The sequence below is a fragment of the Muntiacus reevesi genome, chromosome 1 (assembly GCF_963930625.1).
Source record: "Muntiacus reevesi chromosome 1, mMunRee1.1, whole genome shotgun sequence".
NCBI lineage: Eukaryota > Metazoa > Chordata > Mammalia > Artiodactyla > Cervidae > Muntiacus > Muntiacus reevesi.
In genome coordinates this window covers 170,814,998-170,836,950 of record NC_089249.1, presented here as the reverse complement: position 1 = coordinate 170,836,950, position 21,953 = coordinate 170,814,998, and the positions used below count along the sequence as shown (strand labels likewise).

Here is a 21,953-nt window from a genome sequence, read left to right as displayed (position 1 = left end):
GGGACAAGGGGTGTGAAATAAACAAAATGTCTCAACAATTTAATGGCAGATCTGGAAGAGAGCGTTTATAAGCAATTGCGGACTCTCCAACAAAACGCTTTTCCTGGATGCACAGACATTGCACAAACACTGCTCACTCTCAGTCGACAGCTCTGGCTGGTCCACGTGGTCACGACGCCCTTCATACAGCAGAGGCGAGCATGACAGAGTGCCCGGGAGGCGCCTGGATAGCACACAGCAAGACGAAAGGTGAACTCCCCCCACAGAACCCCATTAAAAAAAAGTCTGTCTATTACAAAGTCACGTGTTCCGTTTATTCCACTTAATAAAGTCAGCGACACTGGAGGGTGTCTAGCGGAATCTGTCCTCCAGGCATGAGTGCAAAAGGGGAGCACGCGGCTTGGGAACGTCCCTTCGCTGAGCAGGAGGGGCCAGCCGGAGCCCTCCCAGTCTCTTCGGACACACACACACATACAGAGAAAAGGATTACTGCCAGCTTGTGCACTCTCACGAGGTGATTTTCCTATTTCGAAAGCTTGAACTGTCCCTGAAAGAGAAAAATGGGAGAAGACAGAGCATTCAATATACAAAGCAGCAAGAGGTAAACAGTGTAAGGGACTGTTTTCTATGCAAAAACAGTCAATAATGAGAATTTCTGGATCATATAACTGTGTTGGCATTTCAGACGCACTTGAGAAACTCCCCTTTCTACCTTGCCACTTCTAACCATCTTTCCTACCGTTCCCCACTGCTACGCTAACCATTCAACTTCCAAGCTTAGACCTCTCCACTGTCCCGTGCGCTCCCATGTCCACCACGCAGGATATAACACAAGGAAACGTAAGATCCTCTACAACTCGACTGCCGTCAGGTGGCATCCTTTTTCCTTCTCCCCACCTCCCAAAGCAACCCAGATTCCCACATCTGTGCTATGTGCAAACACCACCCCTCAGCCTAAGGCACCATCCCTCCCACATCTGTTTCTCCTACCAGGTAGAGGGGGCCCTAGATTGGTGTCTTGTTAACCTTTGTATCGTCAGCAACAATGACAAGAAGATGCTGGACTGATGTTAAATGAAAAAGAAATGAAAGGACTGAAGAAATGTCTTCTTGCCTTGTAAGTTCAGTCAAAAGTACAACAGGGGCCACCCTTTCAGGAGCAGTGAAACTACCCTCAGTGTTGTATATTGGTTTGCTCTGACTTCAAACTCACTTATTTATGACTTAAATGAAGATGTTGTTTTGAGATAAGAATGAAGTGTCAGTTCAGTTCAGTCACTCGGCCGTGTCCAACTCTTTGCAACCCCATGGACTGCTGCAGGCCAGGATTCCCTGTCCATCACCAACTCCCGGAGTTCACTCAAACTCATGTCCATCAACTTGGTGATGCCATTCAACCATCTTATCCTCTGTCGTCCCCTTCTCTTCCTACCTTCAATCTTTCCCAGCACCAGGGTCTTTTCCATTGAGCCAGTTCTTCCCATCACGTGGCCAAAGTATTGGAGCTTCAACTTTAGCATCAGTCCTTCCAGTGAATATTCAGGACTGATTTCCTTTAGCAGTGACTGGTTGGATCTCTTCGCAGTCCAAGGGACTCTCAAGAGTTTTCTCCAACACCACAGTTCAAAAGCATCAATTCTTCAGCCCTCACCTTTCTTCATAGTCCAACTCTCGCATCCATACATGACTACTAGAAAAACCAAGCTTTAACTAGACGGACCGTTGCTGGCAAAGTAATGTCTCTGTTTTTTAATATGCTGTCTAGGTTGGTCATAGCTTAATGTCTCTGTTTTTTAATATGCTGTCTAGGTTGGTCATAGCTTTTCTTCCAAGCAGCAAACATCTTTTAATTTAATGGCTACAGTCACCATCTGCAGTGATTTTGGAGCCCAAGAAAATAAAGTCTGTCACTGTTTCCATTGTTTCCCCATCTCTTTGCCATGAAGTGATAAGACCGAATGCCATGATCTTCGTTTTTTGAATGCTGAGTTTTAAGCCAGCTTTTTTACTCTCCTCTTTTATTTTCATCAAGAGGCTCTTTAGTTCTTTTCTTTCTTCCATAAGGGTGGTGTCATCTGCATATATTCTCCCTGCAATCTTGATTCCAGCTTGTACTTCATCCAGCCTGGCATTTCTCATGATGTACTCTGCATAGAAGTTAAATAAGCAGGGTGACAATATACAGCCTTGATATGCTCCTTTCCCAATTTGGAACCAGTCTGTTGTTCCGTGTCCAGATCTAACTGTTGCTTCTTGACTTGCATACAGATTTCTCAGGATGCAGTTAAGGTAGCCTGGTATTGCTGTCTTTTGAAGAATTTTCCATGGTTTGTTGTGATCACACAGTCAAAGGCTTTGGTGTAGTCAATAAAGCAGATGTTTTTCTGGAACTCTCTTGCTTTTTTGATGATCCAACACATGTTGGCAATTTGATCTCTGGTTCCTCTGCCTTCTCTAAACCCAGCTTGAATGAATGAAGTGTATCAGGATACTATGTGTAGTCATTCATAAGCGCTAGCAGTTCAGTTAGCCGAGTGGCCCCTACTGGGGGCTTATCAGTAAAAAGAGATAAAGAAAGAAGCATGGTGAGTGGACATATAGACTATAAATACTGAGTGTTGTGTGAGGAATATCCGAGTTTCCATCTGAACAAAGCTGTCCTTTGCTGATCTTGCTCTCTGAAGATCTTGAGCCTCTTGCTCCTGCAGTGACCAAGGTGACTCTTTGGTGGGCAGTGGTGTTAAACCCTGCAGCAGTCTCTGAAGAGAAGGGACATTAGCTCTGCTGTGGTAAAGCTGACTCCTTCAGCAGTGGTGACAAAATGTTTAGCAGCCCTGCAAAGATTAGCCTGCCCATCACCACCAGTGCTGGAGTTCCCTAGCAACAACTGACTTTTATTTTTGAGCAGGCAGCTGGACTTTACTTCTTGATTGGAAAAACCCTCTCAGTTCAGTTCAGTTCAGTCGCTCAGTCGTGTCTGACTCTTTGCGACCCCATGAATCGCAACACGCCGGGCCTCCCTGTCCATCACCAACTCCTGGAGTTCACTCAAACTCATCAAATCGGTGATGCCATCCAGCCATCTCATCCTCTGTCGTCCCCTTCTCCTCCTGACCCCAATCCCTCCCAGCATCAGGGTCTTTTCCAATGAGTCAACTCTTCGCATGAGGTGGCCAAAGTATTGGAGTTTCAGCTTCAGCATCAGTCCTTCCAATGAACACCCAGGACTGATCTCCTTTAGGATGAACTGGTTGGATCTCCTTGCAGTCCAAGGGACTCTCAAGAGTCTTCTTCAACACCACAGTTCAAAAGCATCAATTTTTCGGCGCTCAGCTTTCTTCACAGTCCAACTCTCACATCCATACATGACCACTGGAAAAACCATAGCCTGGACTAGGCGGACCTTTGTTGGCAAAGTAGTGTCTATGCTTTTTAATATGCTGTCTAGGTTGGTCATAACTTTCCTTACAAGGAGTAAGCGTCTTTTAATTTCATGGCTGCAATCACCATCTGCAGTGATTTTGGAGCACCCCAAAATAAAGTCTGACACTGTTTCCCCATCTATTTTCCATGAAGTGATGGGACCAGAGGCCATGATCTTAGTTTTCTGAATGTTGAGCTTTAAGCCAACTTTTTCACTCTTCTCTTTCACCCAGTGCCAACTCATGTAAAGGTACACCTGGAACTAAATTTAGATTTTATTCCTTTCATATCCCTGTGCCTAGAAATATACTGTGAGTAATCCATCACTGGTTTGGAGTATGTTATTTATTTACTAGCTAAAAAGAGACATCAGCATGCTGCTGGCTTACGAAATTACTATAACTCCCACAATGAACCTGTGTTAAATAAACTACTGGCAAAGAAAATCTGTCTCTGGGCATATTTTGTCACCCTCCAAAACAAAATATTAAGGCTCTCAGTGAACCTAAAATTCATTGGATCTAGACAAAAAGATAAATAGAAGGTGAATTCACAAATGTTTAGTCTAAAGCTGGACCATCAACTTACGGATCTTTTCTGAAATCACTTCTCTGGCCCTACCCAGTCACACGGAATTTGGCAATTCTCAGGAAAAGTACTAGAAATGGTCAAACTGTAACTCAAGACACAGGAATGTCTCAGAGCTACTGTGGGTTTGATTCCACATCACAGCAATAAAGCAAGTATCACAAGAAATGGAGTTACACAGATTGGTTTCTCAGTTGCATTTAAACGTTACATTGACACTACCCTGTAGCCTATTAAGGAGGCACTAGCAATATGTCTAAAAAAGTACGTATCTTATTTCAAACCTTCAGTGGACAAACTGTGCATGTGCTGGGGTGCCCGCTCTGCCCTTTCCACAGCCCGGGCTGTAGGATATACTCCGGAGGTCGTGCACTGTACCACACCCAGCCCCAGCCCCTCCCTGGTCAAGGCAGGACGATGAAGGGCACTGGTAGCCCAGCCTGGCCAATAACCTATGCCTCAGTGCCTCCCTCGGCTTTTCAACCAGGATGTGAAAGATCTTACAGATTCAGGAGCTGGGACAGTCAGTCATGTGAGTCACAAGTAAGAAAAGCCATGAGGGGATAAAGACAATAAGCAAAGGCAGAGAAGGGCTGGAGGGGCAAAGGGGATGGAGCAGATGAGCAGAGGGGAGAGGAGAATGGGGTTTTGCACGATGCTGCCATCTCTTTGGCTTCCCTGGACGCCTGGAAGACCTAATGGTGTTTACAATAACTCCTTCCCCGTTATGAAATTTGAGTCCATAGGGTTTCCATTTGAAGAGGGGCCTGTCCGAGCATCCAGGTCCCACAACACTGACAAGCGCGCTGTGTGTACACTACACAATACCTGACACAGTCCCTCCCTCCTTTCCGCCCAGTGGTACCAGCCCACCTGCAGTTCCCAGCCTCACCCCTCTGCTGCGCTCATCACCTGGGCTCTCAAGGAGCCCCTCTTCCCCTACTTAACTTGTCCTTTAGGACCCAGACTAAGGGCCGCTGTCTCTTGAAAATACTCCCTGATCTCTCTCTAGGCTGAGTTGGGACCCCCTCTCCTAAATATCCCCATATAAATGTTTGCACTTGTCCCAGCTATACTGTCAGTATTTTTGTCTCCTGATTACAAATATTTCACCTTTCTTTTTTCTTTTTTTTTAACTGCTTGGGTCCAAGACAGCTCCTAACTCTCTTCTTTAAGGCATACCCTCATGGACTCAAACCATTTCTCTCTTCTCTGCCCTCAACTTCCCACTATACCAGCTGGGGTCCTTTCCCTTCAATCTTGGTTGAAAAGGGGCACAGTTGACCTAGCACTTCACATTTTGCTAGCTCTCAGCAAAGCATGTAAGTTCCTTTCTTTTTAGTGCTTTTGCTGCCAACCACTACTGGGAAACAGAAAAATAATAACAATTATGTCAGAGAAGAAACTATGCTATTGTGACCCCTGGTCCCCAGCTCCCGACTCCCTTCTAAAACAGTAACTGGAAACCCTAATGGACCTTCATCTAATGCTGTTATTTCTTGAGGCTGGAGCTAAGCAATCTCTCTGCTCTCCAGGACAACACGTAAGGCAAGTCATTCGCATCCTAACTTCAGAGGCTACTCTGTCCAGCTGGATGCTGGATTTGAGGAAAGATGTTATCCAGGTGGAAATATCAGTGCTCCTTAGACTCAATTAGCATCTGAGGCTATCCATGCTGAGTGGTGCCTAAGCAGCTCACCAAGCTTCTGCCCAGGTATGTCCTGATACTCCGACTAGACAATTCACTGCAGGTAGGAAATTGGGCTAATTCACCTTCACATGTCCAGTATCAGGAAACTCGGGCAGAAAACAAACATGTTTAACCCATGGATTTTGAAAATCAAGGCAATACAAGGCAGAATAATAAGTGCCAAAGAAGTGGTTCAGATAGTAGGTAAGAATGGGCCAAAGCTAACAAAGAGAACAGGAACAAAATAAAATCTGGCACCTGGATTTGAAGACTAAGCTCAACCCAGTAGGGACTGCAGTACTTAAAAAGAATCTTAACGGTTTTACATATGAATAGGATCGATAGCAATGATACCTACTGACTAGATGCTGGGGGGAGGGGGGGAAGGAGGGGTGTGTGTGTGTGGGATTAGTTTACATATGAAGGCCACACAGGAAAGGAGACTAGACTTCTCTGTAATCTGAACCCATCAGATTAGACTAGACAAGTCACTTGTAGGACTCTGGCAAACCGAAACATGTCCACATGTCCTTAGGAGCCAAAGTGGTGAAGAGTATAGAGACCAAACAAGAAACCAGTGGTCTAAAAACTGCACATTTTTGCACTAAAAAAAAAGAAAACAACCTAAGGGCTGGACTGCCTTCTTCAGTTGCTAATTTCTAATGAGAGTTTACTTTTTTTCTCTTGAATAGCTAGAAGACAGATGTTTAAAAAAATCTGGCTCAGTATAATGAATAATTGGAACTAATTAAAAATGACCCAGGTTAGGGACTTCCTAGATGGTCTAGTGGTTAAGATCTCACACTTTCAATGTAGGGGGCTTGAGTTCAAACTTTGGTCAGGGAACTAAGATCCCATGAGCCACAGGGCACAGCAAAAAAAAAAAAAAAAAGAATCCAGGTTAATTTTTGTCAAGATGTGCTTGAACCATCATTAAACAACCTGGGTATGAATCTCACCATATGTGGCACTTCCTGTTGTGGGCAACTTATTTCATCTCAGAGAGTCTTTTTCCTTATTTGTAAAACAAAGTAACAAGATCCCCCTTACGGGGTTGTTTGAAGCAGTTAATACGTGAAAAGCAGCAAAGTGCCTATGGAAGCCATTATTGCCATTCTCAAATGAGCTTACTGCAGACCAAGAAATAAGAAATGATTTGGGTAGGACTGGGCCAGATGACCCATGAAGTATCTTAAAAAGAAATTCTGATTTCTTCGGTTTGGTGGAGAAAGGAGTATAGGGTTGGCAGAAAGCTCCACTGAGGCAGGATTTCAATCTGGAGCTAAGAGTTGCAGGGCTTAGGATGGGGTTTTTGTTGTTCAGTCGATCAGTTGTGTCTGACTCTTTTGCAACCCTGTGGACTATAGCCCGCCAGGCTCTCTGTCCATGGGATTTACCTGGCAAGAATACTGGAGTGGGTTGCCATTTCCTCCTCCACGGGATCTCCCTGACCCAGGGATCAAACCTGCATCTCCTGCACTGGCAGGTGGATCCTCTAGCAGTGACCACCAGGGAAGTTCCTGATGATCGGGGTCGGGGCGGTGGTCGTCAGCATAGGGGTGAGCTCAGCTACACAATGAGCTACAGAAGCAAACTCCCAAAGACATTTTTCAAGTAGCAGAGCCCTCTCAGCAACCAGGAAACATTCCCGAGGAGCTGCCAAGAGTGCTGGAATCCAGGACCTCTGAATTTGCACACCAGCACTCACTGTCCTGGAAAAACTCCAAGTTCCCCTCAGCAACAATGGGTCAAACACCAAACTAAAAGTAATTTCATTTCACATATATATCTCACTATTTAACAATTTACAAAGTACCTTTAAGCATTGGTGAATGTGATTTGATCCTTAGCACATCCCATGCAGCAGCAGGACAATAATCACTAATACGGTTTGGGTTACCAGAGGCTCAGAGACTGGGTAAATAACCGCTGTCAAATAACTGGTAACTGGGGGGTCTGAGACTTGGAAATCTAGGTGTTCGGAAAAGAAGACAGATTTACTGCTAGACTACTAGAAGAGAGCCAAGAACAAAATCTACCTCCAGACACAATCGCTGGAGGGAAATGTGCAAAAAAATTACGCTCTGCACCTGCAAACTGATGCTGGAACTAGAACGCAAACAACAGGTAAGATTCACTCGTTGGGCAAGAAACTGAAATCTGGGAGAGAGTGTTCGAAGAGGGGGAAAGGAGAGGAAGAACACTCAGGAAGATAATGACAATTCCGTAACAGAACAGCCGCTGCGCTAAACGTGGCAGTCACATTACCTCACTGCATCCTCGCAACTCTATGACATGGGCTCTGTTACGGTCCCTGCTTTGCAAATGAGAAAACTGAGACTCAGAGGAGAGGTGACCCGCCTAGGCCAGAGGGGTGTGTAAGAAAAACTGGATTCAGTAGCAGGGAGACCAGGCTGTGGAAACACCCAAACCGCCAAGGTCTCTGCACCCAGGCAGGGCGTTCGAAAACCTCCTTCCGGGCTGCACGGCCACCTCGACCCCCGGACACCGCACTTCGCCCTGGGGCCGTACGACCCTGGGGTCCCTGAGACCCCCTCATCCCCGCTGGCCGCCCAGCCCGCTGCCCGAGTCAGACAGCGTGGTCTGGGCCGCAGTTTGCGCCGCCTGCAGTCCGGGCGGGGGTGGACACAGAGAACAGTTTCGCGGAAGGGGCCCCGGGGCGCGGCCATGCGTCTCTCACACCTCGAACTTGTTCACCCTCTGTCTGCTAAGATCATGCATCTCTCACACCTCGAACTTGTTCACCCTCTGTCTGCTAACATCGTCATTGTCTCACGGAATGGCTTCGCTCTGCCAGGTCCCTGCTCCTTGGGTCCGACTACTTCCGGTTGCTCAGCTCACAGCAGAACGTTGACGTGTTGCCCAGGTAGGGGACGGATATCCCGGGACGCCTTCCTCCTGTGCGGAGGAGTTCATGTTTGGCGGCTGGGCGGCGTGACATCGGGTCTCTTTTCCTGTCCCGGTCCTTGTTCCCACCTGCCGCCCGCTCGGCTTAGCCAAGTGCGTCCTGTCCGCCTCCCGAGATGAACTCCGAGAAGGGCCGCTCGGAATCGTTAAGGGAGCAGGATCTTGGTAGAAATCCCGACTCCACCCACAGTGGGACTGCGCGATCCTGGACTCTCTCCTAACCTCCCTGAGGCTCTTTATTTGGTACTGACCATCCTATGCTGTGGAGAGAGCAATGGCACCCCACTCCAGTACTCTTGCCTGGAAAATCCCATGGACGGAGGAGCCTGCGGGCTGCAGTCCATGGGGTCGCTAAGAGTCGGACACGACCGAGCGACTTCACTTTCACTTTTCGCTTTCATGCATTGGAGGAGGAAATGGCAACCCACTCCAGTGTTCTTGCCTGGAGAATCCCAGGAGCGGGGGAACCTGGTGGACTGCCGTCTATGGGGTCGCACAGAGTCGGACACGACTGAAGCGACTTAGCAGCAGCAGCAGCATCCTATACTGTAGTACCCGTATCTTAACGTTGCTATGGGGATTGATCCAGATAATCGGTGTCAGGCTGTAGACAAAGTAGCCCTCAAGAAATGGTTGCGATTGTTTATCTTTGCTTACCTGTGCCAGGAGCTACAGAGCTCCTCTCCACCTTCTGAGGCAGTCAGAGAGGCTGAGAGACTCACCTCAGGTAATTACCTGCTGCTCCAAATGCACAGCAGTGCATGCAGCGCGCACACACACGCTCTGGAGTAAATGCAAGGAACCTGCTGATGAGTGATCCCAAAAGCCAGCAACCTTGGCTATTTCCGGGGTCTCTTCCCCCCACAACAGTGTCCCGTTGTCAGGTGTTTATGTGACACTGTAACATTTTTTAAATCTTCATTGGCACCTTTGATCCTGTGATGAAGGTGGAGAGGAACTGATATTTGTGCCCATATTTACAGATGAAGACACAGGTTCAGGAAGCACAAATGTGCTTGTGTCTTGTCACCAGTAGAACTCAGGCCTCAGGCTCCAGCCATACTCTAAAAGCAAGGCCTTACCGACACCGCCCCCACCCCGCCTGCCCCAAAGACCAGCTAGCTGCCTTGCTTCCTAATGGGCCAGGGAGGCTGGTCAGGGTCTCCTCTCAGGCTCCCTCCTTCCCACCCTAGCTCTTTCTTGTCTTAACCATCCCTTCAGACCAATGCAAATTCCCTGGCCTTTGAGAAAAGAAGGAAGATGAGTCATTTCACAAGCCATAGAACTTTCTTAGAATGTCTAAGATTAGGTCAGAGTTGGGAATTCTGAACTCCAAACCTTATTTATCCATCATTGTTCTGGCAAGCCCCTCTTACTCTAGGCCCCAATTTGCCCAACCTAAACATAGAGGAATAGTGACTCTTGCTTATCCGTGATGCTATGAGGAGCTCTTGACAATGAAAAAAGAGTAAAACTCATAAAATATTTGTTGCCTACAGCCCCCAGAAAGCAGGCAGATGCCAGCGGGAGTGGGCTGCCTCCCTTCTTTTGAAAGAGCATTGGCCACCACTCTTCACGTCTCTCGACCCTCCTCTTTCAAGAGGCTGCAGGGAACTTGTAAAAGGGAAGGGAGGCCCAGGCCTGGAGGACTAGGGCCGTGTCTAGCAGGGGACAGTATAAACAGAGTCGGAAGGGCTTCAGAAGTGATGGGAGTTGACAACACTTCGCTGAAGTCAGGAGAGTGCCAGGACAAGCAAGCCAGTGCCTCGTGCATGCTGACTCCACTAGCATACTCTGCCCACATCCCAGCCCCAACCACTCTGGGGTTCCAGCTCTGTCTCTATTTCCCCCACTTTTCTCACATATCCCTCAAGGGTGTTTCCCAAAGAGCATACTCATGACCTCAGCATCAGAACACAGCTGATAAGACTCCACATGGCTAGCAGTGATCAGTCAGCTCAGTCAGAGGAGGGCAGATAGGAATGGGGGGGTCCTTGTAAAATGGCAGGGCAGGCACTCGGTTGTAGTAGGCCATGAGGAAGATGCCAGCAGTGCCACAGACAAAGAGTGAGGGCGTGGCCAGGAAGCAGACTCGATCCAGCACTCGGCCCACCAGAAACACTCCAGGTTCCCGAGGGCGGGAGGCAGGATAAGAGATGACCAGAGGTGACACCAAGGCTGGATCTCTGGAGCATCCTTAGCCATCCAGCAGGCTTCTGCTCTTCATTTCCGTGACCCCTTCTGACGTACATTAGGTCTGACCGTAGCTTTTTCCATGAGCCCATGGTGCCACTCCCAACCCCACTTTTCCCATGCCATTGGCCTACCATGGCCACCCCACTCATCCTGTCCCATCTCAGGTCCAAGTCCCTCACCCGGTGTGCAAACCCCACTCCACCCCCTGCTGACTTACACTGTCAGAGTGAGTCTGCTGGTGCCGGGCGCGGGCAATGAGGTTGCAGGTCTCCACACAGGCCTGGATGGCGTTCCTGAGAAGGGAAGGAAGGAGGTGGGCTCAGGAATTAGAGTGGCATGGCCTGGGAGGTCTCAGGCACCTTCTTGGCCACGAGGAAGAGGAAGACGGTCTGGGCCAGGAGCACGTTGATGGCAACAGTACACTTCTGGCCCCCCGCTGTCCATGACCAAGAGGCCCTCAGAGCCAGTCTCAACCTCCGCACCGTGGGGCAGCCCCCTCCCCACAAGGATTCCATGCCCTGGGTCCCAGGTCACGGTGCCATTCTGCCCTCCCCACTCCCTGTGCCACTGGCCAGGCCACAACCCTCCTCCCACCAGCACTAGGTACCCTTGGCAGGAAGGAAGTAGATGAGGATGGCCACGGAGGAGATGAGGACACAGGGCGCGATGACGTTGATGACGTAGAAGAGGGGCTTGCGCTGGATGAACAGGTAGAAGACGACCTTCTGGCGGCCTGCCTCCTCGGCTGGGGACACCTTGTCCAGCAGCATCGTGGCTGGCCAGTGCCAGATCGCCCACTCGCCGTTTTCTGCGGGAAGCAGGCTGGGGTGGGCACAGGACTGGGGGCGGGCAGCCCACAGGACCCAGCTGCAGGGCAGCCAGCCTGTACCCACAGGCGCACCACTGTGCACAGATGGACGCTCGATGGCCCTCCCGCCAAACCGGAGTCATGATCAATGAGCAAGATCACTTTCCTGGGCCCTTAAATTATGTGCATTTTATGGTTTACTGTTACTGTTGGCTTCCCTGGTGGCTCAGATGGTAAAGAATCGACCTGGGTTCGATCCCCGGGTTGGGAAGATCCCCTGGAGGAGAGTAGGACAACCCACACCAGGATTCTTGCCTGGAGAATTCTTCCCTGGAAGAGCCTGCTGGACTACAGCCCATGGGGTCGCAAACAGTGGGACACGAGTGAGTGATATAAATGTTGACATATGGTTTACAGGAGTTTTCATCTTGAGTGACACGGGAGGGGGCGTGGTCTCTGCCTGGTCCTGCACCCACAGCCAGGTCCAGCAGGGGCCTTGGATGCAGATTACCTGTGAAGGCCCCGGCGTCGATGAAAATCCACTCGATGGTCTGACCATCTTTCTGGCTCAGCTGCAAACTGATCTCCTTAGTGCTGTAGGTCTGGGACCTGGGAGATGGGGAGGGAAAGTGGATAAACTGGAGTGCGTGTAGACTCACCCCAGAGGTCATATAGACCATCACCTGAGGGCAACTGTGGGCAGTTTTGCCTCAAAAAGTGCAGTCAAAAATTTCTGAGTTCTCCACAAAACCTTGGCATGATATGGGGCGGGGCAGCTCTTTTTTGGAGTCTGAAGTTTCAGTTGAAGGACCAGGAGGCTGCAGCTCTGGTGCGCCCCCTCGTGGCGAGAGCCCAGGTCCGTCTCTCCCGTTGCCTCCAGGGCAGGAGGGGTAGATGATGAGAAGGAAATACAGCCTGTACCTCTCAGATCTGTTTCCCTTATTAAAACAAAACAAACTGCTCCTCTAAAATAGGGGGAAGCCCTCCCACAGACCGCCTTCCCCCCACTGATGGAGGAGGACACTGAAACAGCCTCAGCGTCTCCCTGGGTCTGAGGGTGCAGTGGTCTAATCTGTGTGTACACGCGTGTGTGCACGTGTGTCACGGGCGGGTGTGTTCCTTCTGGCCCACCCACCGCAGTCCCTGATGGTCCTAGCACCTAGGTCAGAGTCTCACACTCTGTATTTGCTAAACAGGTGAAGACATGAGGGCTGGCGCCTCTTCTGGCTCCAGGGACCGGCACATCAGCGTCAATCTGTCCAAAGCGTCCAGGATCTCTAGGTTCCCGTCCCCTGTGGGCTCTTCCCCACCAGGTGCCTTTCATTGCAGCAGGGCGGGGCCTGGTCCGCGGCCCCCTTTCGCTCGGGCCCACGTTCACTCTGCCTGGTCTGTCCTCTCCTCTGGAGTGCGGGTCTCCCTTGGAGTGCGGGTCAGCGGAGCAAGGCAGGGCTGGGGGTGGGTGGGAACCAGCACTTTCCACGGTTATCTCCGAACCAGCAGGTGGCAGAGCTGAGGTCTCCCCCTCACCTCCTGCTTCCCTGTCCTTTCCTTCTTCCTCCTGGTTTCTCTGGGGCTGGGGGCAGGATCTCTGTCCAGGGTGTGGGGTGAGGAGGGGCTGTTAGTGACGTCTGCAGCCCCTGCTTTCCAGGCTCCCCTCCAGGCCCCAGGCTCCCGCCTGTGAGGTGAGCCCGCCTTGTCTGCTGACCCTCCTGCCCTGGGTGCCCTCTGAGGCCACAGCGGCTCCACCCTCACCCCCCACCCCCCATAGGTAGGAGCAAAGTCTCAGCCCCACCCTCCCACCTCCAAAAGAGGGAGGGAGACAACCTTGGACCTTTCAGTCGACACCTTGGGAAAGCCCCAGCAGGCTCGGGTCAGGAGGCCCCTGTGGGCTCTGGTGACCTGGGCCAGCCCCACAGTCTCCCTGCTGGCTTCAGGCCCTTTCTTGTATTTGAAGGAGGACAGGAGGGGGACAGTGGGCATCTGGAAATCATGAGGAGACACCCATGCACTTGCCACCCTGGGCTAGGACCTTCCACGCCTCCCACATCAGGCCCCTCCAGGCCATGGATGTGCTTGCCCCTCCCCTCACCCCAAACCACTCTGACCTTCTGGCCCCACCAGGGGGTGGACAAAAGGGCAGCTGGGGGGGGTGACTAACCCAGAGCTGACCAGGCCACCTTTGAGCGCAGTGTCGCGGGACATGATGGTGGGACCCAGAACTATGCTGGCTGGGCTGGCCAAACATAGCTGGCTGGACACAGAAGCGGGCACAAACTGGCTGCTGACATTGAAATCTCAGGAGAGGTGGAAGCCAGGCTCTTCAGATGACAGGCTGCTCTGGTCGTGATTCAGAACTCAGGCCTTGCGATTCTGCCTGTTCCTCTGGGTGATTTGGGGTGGTGAGTCACTTTCTATTGAGGGTTGGATTGTGTTCCCCAGAAGATATGTTGATGTCCTAACCCTCAGGACCTCAGAATGTGATCTGGTTTGGAAACAGCTTTTGCAGATATCAAAAGTTAGTTCAGTTCAGTTGCTCAGTCGTGTCCGACTCTTTGTGACCCCATGGACTGCAGCACGCCAGGCTTCCCTGTCCATCACCAACTCCCAAAGTATACTCAAACTCATGTCCATTGAGTCTGTGATGCCATCCAACCATCTCATCCTCAGTCGTTCCCTTTTCCTCCTGCCCTCAATCTTTCCCAGCATCAGGGTCTTTTCCAACGAGTCAACTCTTCGCATCAGGTAGCCAGAGTACTGGAGTTTCAGCTTCAGCATCAGTCCTTCCAATGAATATTCAGGACTCATTTCCTTTAGGATGGACTGGTTGGATCTCCTTGCAGTCCAAGGGACTCTCAAGACTCTTCTCCAACTCCACAGTTCAAAAGCATCAATTCTGCGGTGATTAGCTCTCTTTTATAGTCCAACTCTCACATCCATACATGACTACTGGAAAAACCATAGCTTTGACTAGACACACCTTTGTTAGCAAAGTAATGTCTCTGCTTTTTAATATGCTGTCTAGGTTGCTCATAACTTTTCTTCCAAGGAGGAAGTGTCTTTTAATTTCATGGCTGCAGTCACCATCTGTAGTGATTCTGGAGCCCCCAAAAACAAAGTCTGTCACTGTTTCCCCATCTATTTGCTATGAAGTGATGGGACCAGATGCCATGACCTTAGTTTTTTTTTTTTTTCAGTTTTCTGAATGCTGAACTTTAAACCAACTTTTTCACTCTCCTCTTTCACTTTCATCAAGAGGCTCTCTAGTTCTTCTTAGATTTCTGCCATAAGGGTGGTGTCATCTGCATATATGAGGTTATTGATACTTTTCCCGGCAATCTTGATTCCAGCTTGTGCTTCCTCCAACCTGGCATTTAATATGATGTACTCTGCATACAAGTTAAATAAACTGGGTGACAATATACAGCATTGACGTACTTCTTTTCCTGTCTGGAACCAGTCTGTTGTTCCATGTTCAGTTTTAACTGTTGCTTCCTGACCTGCATACAGGTTACTCAAGAGGCAGGTTAGGTGGTCTGGTAGTCATATCTCTTGAAGACTTTTCCACAGTTTCTTGAGTTCCACACAGTCAAAGGCTTCGGCATAGTCAAAGCCTTTCTACTTTCTAGTAAAGCATAAGTAGATGTTTTTCTGGAACTCTCCTGCTTTTTTGATGATTCAACGGATGTTGGCAATTTGATCACTGATTCCTCTGCCTTTTCTAAATCCAGCTTGAAGTTCACGATTCACATACTGTTGAAGTCTGGCTTGTAGAATTTTGAGCACTACCTTACTAGCGTGTGAGATGAGTGCAACTGTGCAGTAGTTTGAGCATTCTTTGGCATTTTCTTTGGGATTGGAATGAAAACTGACCTTTTCCAGTCCTGTGGCCCCTGATGAGTTTTCCAAATTTGCTGACATATTGAGTGTAGCACCTTCACAGCATCATCTTTTAGGATTTGAAATAGCTCAACTGGAATTCCATCACCTCCACTAGCTTTGTTCATGGTGATGCTTCCTAAGGCCCACTTGACTTCTAGTTCCAGAATGTCTGACTCTAGGTGAGAGTTCATCATGATTATCTGGGTCGTGAACATCTTTTTTGTATAGTTCTTCTATGTATTCGTGCCACCTCTTCTGAATATCTTCTGCTTCTGTTAGGTCCATACCATTTCTGTTCTTGATTGTGCCCATCTTTGCATGAAATGTTCCCTTGGTATCTCTAATTTTCTTGAAGAGATCTCTAGTCTTGCCCATTCTGTTGTTTTCCTCTATTTCTTTGCATTGATCACTGAGGAAGGCTTTCTTTTCTCTCCTTGCTATTCTATGGAACTCTGCATTCAAATGGGTGTATCTTTCCTCTTCTCTTTTGCCTTCTGCAAAAAGTGAAGTGCAGGTCACACTGGTCTACAGTGGGCCCTTCATCCACTGTGCTCAGCTGTTTCAGTCATGTCCCAACTCTTTGCAATCACATGGATTGTATTCCGCCAGGCTCCTCTGTCCATGCCATTCTCCAGGCAAGAATACTGAAGCGGGTAGCCATTCCCTTCTCCAGGGCATCTTCCCGACCCAGGGATGGAACCCACATCTCCTTCGTCTCCTGCACTGCAGGCAGATTCTTTACCACTGAGCCACTGGGGAAGCCCTTGTGTCCTTGCAAAAAAGGACAGACACAGGGGGGAAGCTGAGGCGACAAAGGCGGCAGAGTGGAGGAGCTGCAAGCCGAGGACTTCCTGCCGCATGGGAAATTAATTAGACAGTCATGGGACAGATACTCCCAAACAGCCTTTGAAAGAGCATGACCCTGCCAACACTGATTCTGTTGGCCTCTAGCATCCAGTAGTGTGAGAGAGTAAATTTCCACCCAGTGTGTGATCATCTGTGATGGTGGCCCAGGGAACCATACAGTTCCTGATACTCAACCGGTCTGGGAAATGGGATAATATCACCCATCTTGCGGGAGGACTGAAGGACACCCGCTGGGCTTCCAGCGAAGGGCTGGCGGGGATCATCATCATTGCTCTAGACTGGCACCCTGTACACCCTGGGAATCCGTAAGATGCTGTCTCCCGGCACGAACATGATAATAGCGAGGGCCTGATCCTAGAAGGCACCGAGGGAGATGTTGGCACCTTGAGAACGGAAAGAGAAAGGGACCTGGGGCTGCAGTGTGGGCATGGGGGAGGGGCTCCCCAGGTCGTGTGTGCCCTGATGCTCAGAAGGTGTCTGAGTATCGGGGGTTCCCCTTGCCCCGAGGGCCCTTCCTCAGGTGTGGCCTGTCTCCTTCAGCTTGCCAGCTTTAGTTGCCGCTCTGATTTATCCCTCCTTTTGGGCTGAACTTGACTATTCTTTTTTTCCTTTGGCCACACTGCAAGGCTTGCAAGATCCTAGTTCCCACACCAGGGATTGAATGTGGGCCACGGGAGTGAAAGCCCAGTATCCTAGTCAATAAAACACTCTTGAGAGTCCCTCAGACTACAAGGAGATCAAACCAGTCAATCCTAAAAGAAATCAACCCTGACTGTTCACTGGAAGGACTGATGCTGAAACTCCCAATATTTTAGCCACTTGATGGGAAGAACCAATTCTTTGGGAAAGACCCTGATGCTGGGAAAGACTGAAGGCAGGAGAAGAAAGGGACAATAGAGGATGAGATGGTTGGATGGCATCACCGATTTAATGGACTTGAGTTTTAAGCAAGCTCAGGGAGATGGTGAAGGGCAGGGAAGCCTGGAGTGCTGCAGTCCACAGGGTCACAAAAAAATCAGACACGACTGAGCAACTGAACAAGGGCACCAAGGGACTCCTAGGCTGAACCTGCCTTTATAAGGGAGAGGCAAGGGTTCTGTTTGGGGTTGAGGGAGGGTGTTGAGTCGGGGCTGCCCCCCTGCAGGCTTCATGGGTGTCTAAAAACGGACGGGTCCTGTACCTGAACAAAGGACTCTGTGGTTGGTGAGACCCTTGGCTTCTGACCTGGTATGTTCACCAGGGGTCACAGGCATGGAAGCATGCAGACCATGCTCTTCATGCCTCCAATTCAGAACCCAATCTTTTGTGTACATCCCATGAACCATTCAGTCGCCATCCTTCCCTCCTCAACCCCTTTCTTCCGAAGCAGTTGGGAGGAGAAGGGGGTCTTCCCCACCATCTCCCCTCCCCCAGGCTCAGTCTGGTCTTCTTCAGCAGGGCCAACCCCCTACCCTGATCACTGGTATCCTGTGGGGGCGGCGGGTGGGGTGTCACAATTCTTCTCCACTGTAATCACAGACTCCAACTTTTTTGTCTTCATTTAGTGAGAAAAGTTGGAGACTTCAGGGGAATGTTGCTTAAAATACCAGGAAAACAAAAACAAAATACAACAGTTCAAGTCCAGATGAGTTCAGAGAACATGAGGTTCACCTCTTAGATTGAACCATATGAAGTCCATTAAAGTGGTCCGATACATTCAAAAGAGCTACAGCAGACTTTTAATTCTGTAGAACTCTTTATATCTTCACAGGTGGTACTAGAGGTAAAGAACCCACCTGCCAGTGCAAGAGACACAAGAGACCTGGGTTCTATGCCTGCGTCAGGAAGATCCCCTGGGGGAGGGCATGGCAACCTACTCCCGTATTCGTGCCTGGGGAGTCCAGTGGACAGAGGAGCCTGGTGGGCTACAGTCCGTGGGGTGGCAACTGAGGCGACTTAGCACAAGCACACTGCCGATTAACAGTGGTGCGAGTTTCAGTGGACGGCAAAGGGACTCAGCCACACATACACATGTATCCATTCTTCCCTGACTCCCCTCTTGTCCAGGCTGCCACATAACACTGAGCAGAGCTCCATGTCCTGAACAGTAGGTCCTTGTTGGTTACCCACTTTAAATACAGCAGACGGTACATGTCCGTTCCAAACTCTCTTAATTACTCCTTGTCCCCACCCTTCCCCCTTGGCCACCATAAGTTCATTCTCTAAATCTAAGAGTGTTCCTGTTTTGTAAGTTCATTTGTATCAATTCTTTTTAGGCTCCATATATAAGGGATGTCATATGATACTTCTCCTCCTCTGACATGCTTCACTCAGTATGACAGTCTCTTGAGGTCCTTTCACGTTGTTGCCAATGGCATTATTCATTCTTTTTAATGACCAAGTGTATATTCCACTGTGTATATATAGCATATCTTTATTCATTCCTCTGATGATGGACATTTAGGTTGCTCCCATGTCTTGGCTACTGTAAAACAGTGCAGCAGCTTTATTTCAAAATGTCAATATTTACAACATGCCAAAAACTACATCTTTCTCACCATTTAAACATGATAGAAATCTTTAGAAAAGGAGAGCACAGGTAGGCAAAATTCTTTTACGTTAAATATGTGTGCCATTTTGAATACCATTGTTCAACCCTGTGCAAACTGGCCCACAATGGTGCCTGTTTCCTCTCCTTTTCTTGTCTTCTTTCTTTCTTGTGATCTCTCTCCATAAGCTTTTTCTTTCCTCAGTCTTGCTGCAGGTATTTCTTTGAAATTTGCTAATTTAATGCCTTTAATTTCTACTATAATATTCACATTTCTCCCCACGTCTACATGAAAGATTCTCCCTAGTCAAAACTTTTTCTTCTTATGGCTTTCATATCGTTTTGTTAATATGAGATGATCTATGTAGAAAGCATCGTCTCTCTGATGAAGAGACATCTGCTGGAATTATGTGATTTCTTTCCATTTCCTTCCATTTATTTTCTTTCATAAAAATAAACTGTAATACACTATATTTAAAATAGATTCCTTGTCATAGCAATATTTCTATACATTCAGCACTCTAAATTTCTACCTGTATCAGTGCAAAGAGAGATTTCTGGAAATGGTTATTATTCACTAATTATGGCTATTTCTGACAGGGAGACTGATTTTTGTTTTGCTTCTTACCTCTTCTTTGTGCTTTCCCACTTGGCTTGAACTCCTTAAGCATTTGCACAAATGCAAACTGTGAAGATTATAAAACCAAAGTGCAAGGGCATTGAGTAGATACCTTATCAAGGATACAAAGTTGACAGTGCAGTATCTCACCCAGTAAATATTAACGTGTAAACCACTGGGACATAAGCAATTTCTTGCAATTCAATGTAATACAATCTATTAGACCTTTAATAATAACTATTTGGGCCAGGTGTTATCAGACTCAATTTGCAGATAAGGCTAATGAGGTGCAACCATCTATTAGACTTTTAATAATAATTATTTGAGCCAGGTGTTATCAGACCCAATTTGCAGATAAGGCTAACTGAGACGCAGAGAAATTGAGTGACATGGCCAAGACCAGATCATCAGAAACTGGAGGATCAGAGGGGAAAGCAGTCCCACCTGGCGCTGAAGGCCACTCCCCTAACCAGTTCCCTACCCTCCCTCCTGAGCACACGGGGGCCTCCCGGCTGTTGTCAGGGTTCACCAAAGGGTGTTGACACAAAGGTCAAAGGTTCTTCTTGAAAGGATAGAGGGTTTGCCTCCCCCTAGGGGAAACCTGGCTGTGCTGAGGCAGGAGGAAGCAAGATGGAGCAACTGTGATGGCACTTGGGGGTTAAAGGTGGGGGTCCACAGGAGGCAGATGAAGAAGAGGGTGGGAGAACAGGAGCCTGGAAGGGCTGGAGCCAGATGGGAGACTGGAAGCCAGGGCCTCAAATGCTACTGAAGTCCTCCCAGCATCCATCTTGCACCCCTAGGTTGGTTCTGCCCCCCCCAGGGCCCCGGAGGTCTCAGAGGCTGAGTGGGGGGTGGTTCAGCTACTCTCTGAGTCCAGCTGCCACCCACGGAGGAGAAGGGGGAGGACAGAGACACCAGGACCCTCCAGTTGGGCATGTCACCCCCTGCCCAGAGCGTTAGGACCCATCACTCAAGGTCCAATGGAGGCTGGCAGCCAGGGCAGGGGACCAGAGGTTGGCAGGGAACAGCATAAACTCCCCGAGGCAATGAACAAGGCATTAGCAAGGCACCTTGCCCGCCAAGCCCCCTCCCCTGTGCACACGTGTGTGCGCGCACTCACACACACACACTAAAGTGCAGCCTGTCTGCATGGTACTGGCTTTGCGACAGCAGGAATTACCTGCAGCATTAGCGGCAGGCAGGTTTAGGTGGTGAGTGGAGGGCAGGCTGAGGGCAGAGGCCCCAGGCTGAGACTGGGGGATACCAAGGGAGGAAGCAGACCCCCAGGGGCGGGCCCTGGGGCCCTGGAGATGCTGCAGAGGCGGGGGCATGGGTGGGATGCAAAGGGCTTGGTGAGGGCCAGGGCCAGGGGGCTGGCCCCTGCCCACTGCTGCCCCATCCTTTTAAGGCCTGTGAGTGGACAGATAACCAGGGGCGCTAACTCGGGACCTGAAGTCACGGCCACACAGCCCGTGCCCTGGCCTGGCCTCAGGGCCATGCTGCTCCTCAGTCCTGAACTGTTGCATCCTCTGACGGAAGAGGCACGGGGGAGGCAAGGCTGATGACAGCATCCCTCAGGAGAGAAGACATGTACTGTGTGCATGGTAGGGGTGGCAGGATTCACTTGAGCTCTTTCCCTCTGTGACCATCAGAACCTGGGAAGCAGGGCCAGGTTATCCAGCAATGCAGGCGGTGGGGGGGAGTGGGTTGTGGACACAAGATCCCTTCCTTCCTCAGATAAGAAAACTGAAATGAGCCACCAGCTGGGTCTTCAGCAAGAGCCTCTGAATGGCTGTTTTAGGGTGAGGACACTGGGGGCCTATTCCTTTCCCGTACCCCTTTAGTCAGCAGGCCTTGGGAGGGGCTGCAAAGCCCCAGTTTAAAAAAAAAAAAGAACAGGGCAGCAAGCTGGAATCTTCCAGGCTGCTCAGGATGCTAAGGTTGAGGTGATGTGGGGCTGGTACTGGTCCCTGGAGTACCTAGGGTCCCATCCTAGGTATCTGCCGTGGGGTGCTGGTGAGTCATGCCTGTCAGTCTGACGAAAAAAACATTGGACATCACGCACAGAAAAGCTTGGGACAGAGACTGCCAAGATTCCTAAAGGGAACTAAATCTGTTAATCTCCCAGCAGACAGACAACGTCAGAATGTGTACTCCTAAAAAAAAAGTTAAGATCAACTTATATATTAATACAAAAATTTTATTTGAAATTAGTATCTTGAGGGCAAAAAAGGACTTTAAGTACCATCTAATAAAATATACATTTCCAAAATTACCCTGTATTCAAGAACTGCTCTAAAACATTAAAATAAATCCTTTACAACCTAAACGATTAGAACAGATTTATATCTGTGTAAATTTGGGTAGGAAATGGGGGGGTTCCAAAGAGAACTTCAACTCTGTAATGAGTTAAATACATACATTTGTG

General features: G+C 49.2%; 1 protein-coding gene across 2 annotated transcripts in view; it reads right to left on the bottom strand.

The window, feature by feature from the left end:
• Positions 1-292: 292 nt before the first annotated feature.
• The window catches only part of LOC136154719 (acetylcholine receptor subunit gamma-like), a 34,516-nt gene continuing 12,855 nt past the window's right edge, over positions 293-21,953 (bottom strand). The window contains exons 2-6 of one of the 2 annotated variants that reach the window (XR_010660510.1): positions 12,145-12,242; positions 11,433-11,633; positions 11,043-11,118; positions 8,453-8,620; positions 293-547 (exon numbers count right to left, since the gene is read on the bottom strand). Coding sequence is in view for 1 of the 2 variants with exons in the window: in XM_065916884.1 (XP_065772956.1) it covers positions 508-547; positions 11,043-11,118; positions 11,433-11,633; positions 12,145-12,242 (415 nt within the window). In the remaining variant the exon portion in view is untranslated. The remainder of the gene's footprint in view (positions 548-8,452; positions 8,621-11,042; positions 11,119-11,432; positions 11,634-12,144; positions 12,243-21,953) is intronic. The other variant, XM_065916884.1, reaches the window with a different exon arrangement.